At 34.7% G+C, this 11,112-nt stretch overlaps 1 protein-coding gene across 1 annotated transcript; it reads right to left on the bottom strand.

The window, feature by feature from the left end:
- Positions 1-5,466: 5,466 nt before the first annotated feature.
- Positions 5,467-6,437, bottom strand: LOC140015994 (uncharacterized). The gene is made up of 3 exons (XM_072068836.1): positions 6,375-6,437; positions 6,030-6,108; positions 5,467-5,855 (listed from the first exon to the last, which is right to left on the bottom strand). Exons 1-3 carry the CDS (start codon positions 6,435-6,437, stop codon positions 5,467-5,469), a joined length of 531 nt encoding a protein of 176 aa, XP_071924937.1.
- Between the last annotated feature and the right edge of the window lie 4,675 nt (positions 6,438-11,112).

Raw genomic sequence — 11,112 nt, 5'->3', positions numbered from 1 at the left:
AAACAAATTGGCAACTATCAAAATAAATCAATCTAGCAATCTTAACAATATTACTTCATTACTTCATCATTTTAGACTAAGCATTGTTTAGATTGATTGGTGACGAGCTTTTGCTATAAGTATAAATTTAAATCTAATTTATGCCCATTTTGACTGCAAGGTATACATGTCAACTAGTAGTTTAGGGCATATATCGAGTCGATCCCACGAGAAAGATTGGACAATTACGGACACTACTAAAACTTCTCTATTATTTAGATGGTCAATGAATTAAAAGAAATAAAACTATGCTAAACTTATGCAAGATAATAACAAATGAAAGCTCCTTAGGTTATGGTATTTCTAGCTACTCATGCAAGTGCAACCTTTGGATCATTGAGTACTACTATCTTGGCTAGTTATGGCGTAATTTCTTTATGCATGTGAAACCTACTTTCGTAGTGAATCAACTATACTTATGACTAATCTATACCTACTCTCGTGGTTATAAAATTAGCTACAATTTCATTTCATCTATGAAATTACATGAAATGAATCGCTAAAGCCACATAGGTGCACCTCTACTCTCGTGAGTGTACTCCCTAGGTTTAGCACTTCTTGAACTAGTGCTAAATCTCAATTTTCATTGAAGAAACAACACCTTTAGATAATCACAACTAATGGTACCAAGTTAGTCATGATTTAAAGAGTTAAAGTGCAAAATAACTTGCTCAAAATAATAGCATCAAATAACCAAATAATAAGCACTAACAATCATAGAAAGTTCAACCAAACCCAAGGCATAAACTTTAGAATTAAGTACAAAAGATATTAACCCATAACTTGTATATTAATTAAACTTAGAATCAAGTACAAAAGATAAAGAGTTGGAAAGGAAAAGTAACCCTTGTCACATGAGTTCATCTCCTTGCCTTCTTCATCCTCCAACCTCTTCTTCATCTAGCTAATAAACAAGAAAAGATGAACTACTATTTAAACTATCCTATACTATACTAACCTAATACTAAAAAAATGTAAGAACTATATTTTTTGTAGTATTACTGTACTCTCCAAGCTCTCTTTAATCTTGAAAGTCCATGGCCATATATAGAGGCCTCTAGCCAAGAAATAAGGCTTCAAACATCCTTTTTGGCAACTACAAAGTGGTTGTCAACGTCCATCAATAGCTGTGAATTATTGCAAAAGAAAACAAGTTGTGCAAGTAGGGAACAGCCTTTTCTGACCGGAATCCGGCCAGAATACGGCCGGATTTTCGGCCGGATTTCTCCTTTGCCATTCTTTGCAATTTCTGTCCAATCTTCAATGTTGCTCCAATTCTATCTCAACTTTAACTAAATTCTTCTTAATGATGGAAGCTGAATTAACTCTTGACCAAAACATGAAACTTGTAGCCCTTTAAGTTAGTCCAATGCATCAAGAATTACCTCATTTGAATTTGTGTAGGTCGAGAAATGATTGAAATACCATTGACTGCTCACTGCCTTGTCTCAGCTTCGACTATAGAAAATTAGCTACTGTAATTCGGCCTTTTGACCTAGAAAACCCTCAAACTGGATTTCGATGTTTTCATATGAATAGTAGATCTATCTCTTATCTTCAAAATGGCTCAAGAATCATCTCAATCCAATCATTGTAGCTCAAGTTATAGCCATAATACGAAAATGTGTCAAAGCTGTCAATTTCCTTTTTCATCCAAATAAAGTATATTTCCAACTCCTATACAAATTATGGACAAAATGCAAGTAAAAAGTGACATCAATCTCATTTAATCACTTAAGAGCATTTTACACTAATTATAGCCAAAATGATCTATTTTCTTCCTACAATATTGCCAAAGTGACTAAAAATAATATAAAATATCTTTCAAATATAGTGTAAATTAGTCATTTATCAATTGGTGTAAACTAGAAAAAATTAGGGATGATTTCAGAAACCTCTCCTTAAGGTTTCTAGCATTTTCACCGACATCCCTTAAGGTTTTAAAAATTATACAAACCTCCTTTGTCAGAAATTTGGGCACTATTACTTACATAAGATAGAGTGAAAGTACTACTTTGCCCTAATACATTATGCATTATTACAAGTGGATATTTGACCAAAAAGGTTAGGGCACTAAGTAAATAAGAGTAATTAATTAAACCAAAATAATGATTATTTCATCTCAAATTAGCAACCATAATTACAATCAAAAAATGGTGTCAATTCCTATCCTAAGATGTTGGTGGCTGTTAAACTACCAAAAATAAGATTTATATCAAAATCTAATCCCAAAACTAAACGAGTATAGTGGTGAGTAGGGTCGTCTTCTCAAGGAACTGGTAGATATATCACACACAAAGAATTTGGGGGTTTTAGAAAGGAAGACAAAAAAACAAATTAAAGATGTAAGAGTACTGAATTTTCAATCGCAAGAAAGTGCAGTAACTGAAGAATATAATAAACAATTATTTGACACAACCTAGTCAAGGATATAATTTCGACACCGGTTCATACAATTGATCATAGATATCAAGAATAATTCACACGCTCGCAAATAAATTAATTCTAACAATTTAGCAACCGCCAAACTACCAATCTCTCCTTAATTTTATGGTAGTCCAGAGACGCTCTTCAACTACTCCCTTGTAAAATAGATAACCCCAGAGACGCTCGAAAGATTTAATCTATTCACAATTTTAGGAATTAGAGAGACCTAATTCTAGTTAACAAACGCACATGCGGGTTCATTTAAACTAGATTAACTATTCCTACGATCCAGATTAGACTGATTGCGAGACAATGAAATTGTGTCATTTACCACTAATTTAAGACAATCAAATGATACGCACCCTTGTCCTAATTGGCAGTATACTATTCAGAAAATTGAACAACTGGTCATATTGATCCAATCAATTCAAACAATAATAGGCTATTAAAACAAAGAATAATTAAATACCAATGAACGCAGAATTTAAAATAGAGCAAAACAATTAAAACGATCTCACAATTGTTTGTGCACCGGACCTTGATTATTTCTCAACTAGATAAAAGAACTTAACCTCGCCTCATGACGACGACACAATCCCAAGCTTTAACGTAATTTTACTGATGAAAAAGTAAAGAATACTGCCGCCAATCTCTAACTCACATTAAGAAAGGAAGAAAAGATAAAAGATCCCAGACCCTAATCTATTGCTGTCCTATTTATAGTTTCGCCGCCGCCTCCTTTTTGCCAATCGAGAGTTTGTTTCCATAAAGGATAACTTCCTTATTTTCCTCCTTGAGTTGTTGTCAAAGGTATGCTCTGAAGACGTTTCCTAATCCCACGCAGCTTTAAAACATATCTCTTGAAAATAGTGGCGAGCTTCTAGAGATAAGTCCCGCGGTCTGTCTTTTGGATGTAACCCTGTGGTTTCTGACGTGGGCACACCCTGGAGTGAATAGTCTTCTGGAAATTGGCCTCTTTTCACCATTTTGGACACCAATCGCCTGCAACTGATACAAATACCAATTATGAACAGAAACCCATTACTTTGCATAATAAGTAGCCAAAATTAAGACCAAATACCCTTAAATAAAATGCACAATTGTCTCACTATCAAATCCCCCCACACCAAGACAATGCTTGTCCTCAAGCATCTCAAAACTCAGAGATACAATTACAGCTACACACATGCAGCAGTCCAACATGCGAGCACAAGTGTCCTATTCTCCTAACAATGTCATCAAATTCAGAAATTTCAAGACTTAACCCTCTCTTATAGAATGGTATATGACTGCTCACCACTCCGACACAAAACACAAAGGGGTCATACTCACCACACGATAAAATGATGTTACCATATGTTTGCTAATATATCACATCGCCACCACTGAAACCGAATGTAATGCAAAAATCAAAGGGTTTTGATGAGGGTTGTAATGGAGTTCAGGTACGGATTGGATCAAGCGGGTAATTTAGACTCATTATGTCAAAGGCAATACCATCGACCCACTACATAAATTTCAATTTCCTTCTTCATTCCAATGATCTTTCCAAAACAAACTCATAAATTTTCTAAAAAATTAGCAAGTGCAAGCACAACCAAAACCAAAGGTTTCACCCCACTATCTCAACATCGCACATATTGATAACAGCACTTTGTAACTCTTCTTTTTTTTCTTGTTTCTTTGTTTTTTCTTTTTTCTTTTTTTCTTTCTTTTTTCTTTTCTTTTTCTTTTCTTGGTGTACTCCTCTTCTTCTCTTTTCCCCCCTTCTTTCTTCTTCTCTTTTTTTTTTGTTCAAATACGCACAATCACAATGGGCTATAGGTACATTCGCTAACTTCAATCATCCCCTTTTCAACACAATTCGAAATCATCATGCACTGAAATCAAGGCATTCCTTTGATACGGGGTAAAAACAAAAAGGGCACAATGGGGTTAAGGGTGACAAAATGGGTTATTAAACAAAGAAAATGTCTAAGCTCAACCATGGTCAATTAGGGGAGATCTGATTAAGGTTGGTCTTTAGAAAGTCCAAAATGGTTAACCTAAGTGCCTTTATCATTTTAATGTATCAAATTCAAGAATATGATCTTGATATGTATAACAAAGCAAGTTCTAGAACAATCAAATCATGTGTGATATCACTCAATAAAAGAAAACAGAGTAGTTATCAATGCAACGCTCATTGGCTCAACAGCTCACAAAATGACTACTAATTGCCAAGTCATGCAAAATTCATCATTCAATTTCATTATTAAGAAGACGAAACATTTAACCACATAATCATACTGCTCGTGCTTGTAGAGTAATTGCAATCATTATCATAGCATCAAGTTCTAACAATTTTCAACTGCAGCCAAACGAATTCATCAAATACATATTTTTGGATTTTTTGTTTCCTCTTTTTTTCTTTCTTTTTATCAAACCAAAAAGAGCTAGAACTAAAGAGCTAACAAACAAAAAGAGCTAGAACTACTCCCCTCACATCATAAATCTATATTATCCTCAATGGAGCAAAGAAAAACAGTAAGCAAAATGACTGGAATAAGAACTTCCCTAAAGGCCAACGAGGGCACGATAGCACTAAAGGGGAGAAGGACGAGACGGCTGAAAACCAACATGGGCAAAGAAGGCTGCCAGTTATTGCATCTGAATGGAAGAGTGGACTTTCAAGGCTCTTTTTTTTTCTTTCTTGCAATGGTTGAAACGTAAGTCGTCTGCCCATTCTTTGTAACGGCACCTATGAGATTCTCTGTAAGGCGTGGACACGCCTTGGAACCCATCGTCTTCTGTTCATCAAACTCTAACCCCAGTAAAACGTCACAGAACACACCCAGGACCTACAATAAAGATTTTCTATCAATAAAAATCCAAAACAACCTGATCTTGAACACAAAAATATGAAATAAAAATATAAAAAATGACTAAAAATTGAAACTCTTGGGTTGCATCCTAAGTAGCACCTTTCTTTAACGTCTTTGGCTAGACAATACCACGTGCTCAATCTGGATGTAACTCAAATTTCTTTGCAACTCTTGACATCTCGTGCGAATCAAAATTGTAATTGATTACAACTTTTAACGCATCTCTACCATTTAATTCAAACTTTTGCTGCATGAAAGGGTCAATTATATCTATAACAAAAACAGAATGTGCCTCACTGGAACATTTAATGGCATCACAAATATTGAATTTTATTATTTCACCATCAAATTCCATTGTCAAGGTTCCTGAATAAACATCCATTTTTGTTTTAGATGTCATTAAAAATGGCCTACCTAACAAAATTAGGGGTGAAACAAAAAAATCATCATCCATATCTAACACATAAAAATCTGCAGGAAAAACCAATTTATCAACTTGAACTGGAATATCCTCCAATACCCCATCTGGATATGCATTAGACATATCAGCAAGTTGCATAATGACACTCGTTTCTTTTAATGATCCAAGATTTAGAGAATTATAAATGGAACGAGGCATAATATTTATTGCAACTCCTGAATCTATCAATGCTTTTTAGACCTTAAAATTTCCTATTTTGCAAGGAACAGTAAACATACCTGGATCCTTATGTTTATAAAGCAATTTCTGTTGTAGGACCGCTGAAACATTTTCTCCTATATAAATCTTTTCAAAGCCCTTCAACTCAACTTTGCAAAAAATGTCAAAAACTTTTTGCTCTTGCTCCTCTTTCTTGGATTTTGCACATCAATTGGAAAATGGAGGAGGAAGTGTCACGACTATTGGGGGTTCATCTCTGGGCTCTTTCCTTAGAATGGATTGAGTTGGAGATTTCATTATTTCTTCCTCAACTTGCTCTTCAAGATCATGTTTAGATACTCTTGCAATTCTTTGCCACTTCTCAAAGTAATTGCACTCACATTCTCCTTTGGATTGGAAATTACCTGAGATGGTAGCTTCCCTTTACCACTCTCAAGGTTGCTCATTGAAGACGCCAGTTGTGACATTTGCGCCTCCAAATTCCTAATGCTGGTGCGAGTCTCTTGTTAAAATCTCTATGAGTCCTGCCGCATTTTACAAGTGCTATCAGCTAGTGATTTAAGCATATCTTCAAGGGACATACCTGCATTAGACGTGAATGGTTGTTGTACTGGTGGCCACTGTTGGAATGGTTGTTGAAAACCCGAGGGTTTCGGAGCGTAGTTGAAGTTGGGGTGGTTCCGCCACCCTGGATTGTATGTGAGTACATACGGGTCATTTCTCCATTGGGGTGGTCCAACCTCCCATGGCGCTGGCTTACTCGTGGGGGTCTTCTTGAAAGGTTGGGCACATATCGGTCGTGTGTTCAGGGGCAGCACATATCCCATATGCTTTAACTGCCTGTACTTGTCCTATAGCCATTTGACGAACCAAGGTAGTAATCTCAGTTAATCTATTTGCAAGGTCAGAATGATTTACCTCATTGACCATTCTAGTCACTCCCTCAGATCTGACTCCAAACTGTTGAGAGTTCTTAGCCATATTCGAGATCAACAGTTTGATTTCATCTGTCATCTTATTTACCAAAGCACCGCCACTAGCTGCATCTATCGTGCTTCTATCCATGGGTAACAGTCCCTCATAAAAATACTGGATGAGCAATTGGACAGGGATCTGATAGTCCAGACAGCTAGCACACAGCTGTTTGAATTGCTCCCAATATTCGTAGAGAATTTCTTCATTGGCCTGCCTAACTCCACATATTTCCTTTCTGATGTTGGCGACCCTGGAGGCTAGGAAGAATTTCTCAAGGAACTGCCATTTTAGTCCTTCCAAGTAGTGATGGACCCTTGATGGCAAATAGAACAGCTAGTCCTTTGCCATGTCTGCTAAGGAGAAAGGAAAAGCACGCAACTTGATTTGTTCTTCCGTAACACCCTGAGGTTTCATGGTTGAACAAACTATATGAAATTCCTTTAAATGCTTGTGTGGGTCCTCACCTGCAACACTACAAAAAGTAGACAATAAATGAATCAAACCAGATTTTAGTTCAAAAGCCTCCTCAGTGTCAGGATACGTGATGCACAGAGGCTATTGGTTAACATTCGGGGTTGCCAACTCCCTCAAAGTCCTTTGAGCTGCCATTGTTTCGTTGGGTCCAGGCAAGTCTGTTTCCAATTCAACGGATGAATTACCAAAGTGAAAATTTTGTTCAACTCCTGGAGTTAGTGCTGCTGAAGCGTGTTGCTTTTGCAACTTAGTCTCCTTCGTCAACTTCCTTGCTGTTTTCTCGATTTCTGGGTCAAATTCGAGTATTCTTGTACGGGAAGATCGAGGCATAAAACATGGGCTAAACAAAACTTGTGCAATAAATCAAACATCAGGTCCCCAGCAACAGCGCCAAAATTTGGTGGCTGTCAAACTACAAAAAATAAGATTTATATCAAGACGTATTCCCAAAACTAAACGAGTATAATGGTGAGTATGGTCGTCTCCTCAGGGAACTGGTAGATTTATCACACACAAAGAATTTGAGAGGTTTTAGAAAGGAAGACAAAAAAAAACAAATTAAAGATGTAAAAGTACTGAATTTCCAATCACAAGAAAGTGCAGTAACTAAAGAATATAATAAACAGTTAATTGACACAACCTAGTTAAGGAAATCATTTCGGCACCGATTCACGCAATTAAACATAGATACCAAGAATAATTCACACGCTCACAAATAAATTGGTTCTAACAATTTGACAACCGCCAAACTCCCAATCTCTCCTTAATTTTACGGTAGTCTAGAAAGACTCTTAAATTACTCTCTTGTAAAATAGATAACCCCAGAGACGCTCGGAGGATTTAATCTATTCACAACTTTAGAAATTAGAGAGACCCAATTCTAGTTAACCAACGCATATGCGGGTTCATTTAAACTAGATTAACTATTCCTACGACCCAGATTAGACTGCTTGCGAGACAATGAAACCGTTTACCACTAATTTAAGACAATCAAGTGATACGCACCCTTGTCCTAATTGGCAGTATACTATTCAGACAATTGAACAACTAGCCACATTGGTCCAATAAATCCAAACAATAATAGGCTATTAAAACAAAGAATAATTAAATACCCATGAACGCAGAATTTAAAATAAAGCAAAATAATTAAAATAATTTCACAATTGTTTGTGCACCAGGCCTTAATTATTCCTCAACTAGATAAAGAAACTTAGCCTCGCCTCATGACGATGACGCAATCCCAAGTTTTAATGTAATTTTACTGATGAAAAAGTAAAGAATACAGCTGCCAATCTCTAACTCACTTTAAGAAGGGAAGAAAAGATAAAAGATCCCAGACCCTAGTCTATTGCTGTCCTATTTATAGTTTCGCTGCCGCCTCCTTTTTGCCAATCGAGAGTTTGTTTCCATAAAGGATAACTTTCTTATTTTCCTCCTTGAGTTGTTGCCAAAGGTATTATCTGAAGATGTTTCCTAAATCCCACACAGCTTTAAAACATATCTATTGAAAATAGTGGCGAGCTTCCAGAGATAAGTCCCGCGGTCCGTCTTTTGGATGTAACCCTGCGGTTTCTAACGTGGGCACACCCTGGAGTGAATAGTCTTCTGGAAATTGGCCTCTTTTCACCACTTTGGACACCAATCGCCTGCAACTGATACAAATACCAATTATGAGCAGAAACCCATTACTTTGCATAATAAGTGGCCAAAGTTAAGACCAAATACCCTCAAATAAAATGCACAATTGTCTCACTATCAGATGTCGCTATTTTTGTGACTGTTATTAATTGAATGATCAAGATAGACAATCTTATATAACCTGCACAAATAAATCTTATTAGCAAGAGAAATAGAAGAATTTTTTGACAGGTTTATTTTGTTGAATCTTATATCAAGACAAAACTATTCATGCTTTTTGTTGCTGATTTGTTAATTAAGACATATATGTTTTTTGCACCAATACTTTTACTTTCACCTTGTCAACTACAATAAAAAGATTAATTTTTTACCCAAATTGAGATGCTTATACAAATAATTTAATGGTTTTATAGAGTTAGTTGTGTCTTTTATATTTAGTTGCAAATGACAAAAAAATATAGCCATTACAATTTGCACTAGCTATGTGCAAAGACCATTGTTGCTTCAGGTTATAGTTGTTGCATCTTTTCAAATTTTACATATAACTCCTGACTTTTATTAATTATTTTATTCTTTACTAATACAACTTGAGGACAATTAGAAAATGACATATATGGAAGAAAATTATCATCTCACTCCTTAAAAATACTTTTTTAATAGTACATTTTTTTTAATTAGATTGATTTTGTTACCAAAAACTTAAGTTTAAGGGATGTTAGTGTAATTTTTAAAATCTCAAGGGAGGTCAATGTATGTCTCAGAAACCTCAGGGGAGATTTCTAAAATTATCCCTTGAAATTAGATATTATGTTATGTTTCTAAAACAATAAAAAAATCTTATTAGTTTAAAACCTCATTGATTTAAAACAAAAGGGAAGAAGGTAATTCTATCTAAAAAGCCACCTTAATATATTGGTGTGCTCACAATTCACCAAATTCACCTTAATATTAGGCACTTAAACATTCTGTCAGAAAAACCTTATTGGTCTAAAACAAAAGGGAAGAAGATAATTCTATTTAAAAATCCACCTTAATATATTGGTGTCCTAAGTCCTTCTGCACACCTTAATATAATTCTGTCTAAAAAAAGGATTAAGTCCCTCTTTAAACTGTGGATCGAGAGTTTGAACCCCACCTGCAGTGAAAAAAAAAATCTAAAACTGGTACTAGAATACTCCTTTGGACTAAGCAGATTTGTATACGTGCTCACCCCTTATATAGTCTTTTTGGACTCCCCTTTCTTGTAGAATATGATAGATTAGGTTTATAAAAATGTTATCGTTGTGACCAAAAAAAAAATATTGGTGTGCTCACAATTCACCAAATTTTGTTGGTTTACAGTGCGCGCACACACACACACTCAATCAATAACGATGTAGCAAAAAAAAAACATTTTTGTTACTTAAACAACCATGAGCAAAAGCAAATACATCAAAAATGATAATAAGTAAGATTCATGAAGAAGCAATTAATGCAAGAAACAGTCAATTGAAAAGTAAGAATCATACTTCTAATTCTTTCAATCTACTAACAAATTAACTATTTTATAACCATTTGATCCCTCTATCAGCAAAAAGAATTTAGTAAAATATATCATAAATAGATTTTTCTTTAACAATATACCGACAAATGAACTATTTTATAACCATTTGATCCCTCTATCGGCAAAAAGAATTTATATATGATAGATTAAAACTAAAAAAAAAAAAAAAAAAAAGAGGACAACGGGAGAAGGCTAGAAACGTTGAAAAGGCTAGAAACAAAATTTTATTGCATATTTTACGAGATTATGTTGAAAAGTCAAACTATTTTTCATAGTATTTTAAAATATATAAATAAAAAAAATTAATTATACCTATAATCATGTATTATACAGGTATATTATGAGTACTTACTAACTAAGGTACTAAGAATTAATCATTAATAAAACATCGTATCGTTATTTCAAATAAATTTCCTAATACTAGTTTGATATATGTTTTAAAGTAAAATAGTACATATGTCCCATAAATCAGTAAGTTTTGATTATTAATCAAATTTACCATGTTATTAGTA

Source organism: Coffea arabica, chromosome 10c (assembly GCF_036785885.1).
Source record: "Coffea arabica cultivar ET-39 chromosome 10c, Coffea Arabica ET-39 HiFi, whole genome shotgun sequence".
NCBI classification, from domain to species: domain Eukaryota; kingdom Viridiplantae; phylum Streptophyta; class Magnoliopsida; order Gentianales; family Rubiaceae; genus Coffea; species Coffea arabica.
This window is presented reverse-complemented; position numbering and strand designations above follow the sequence as displayed.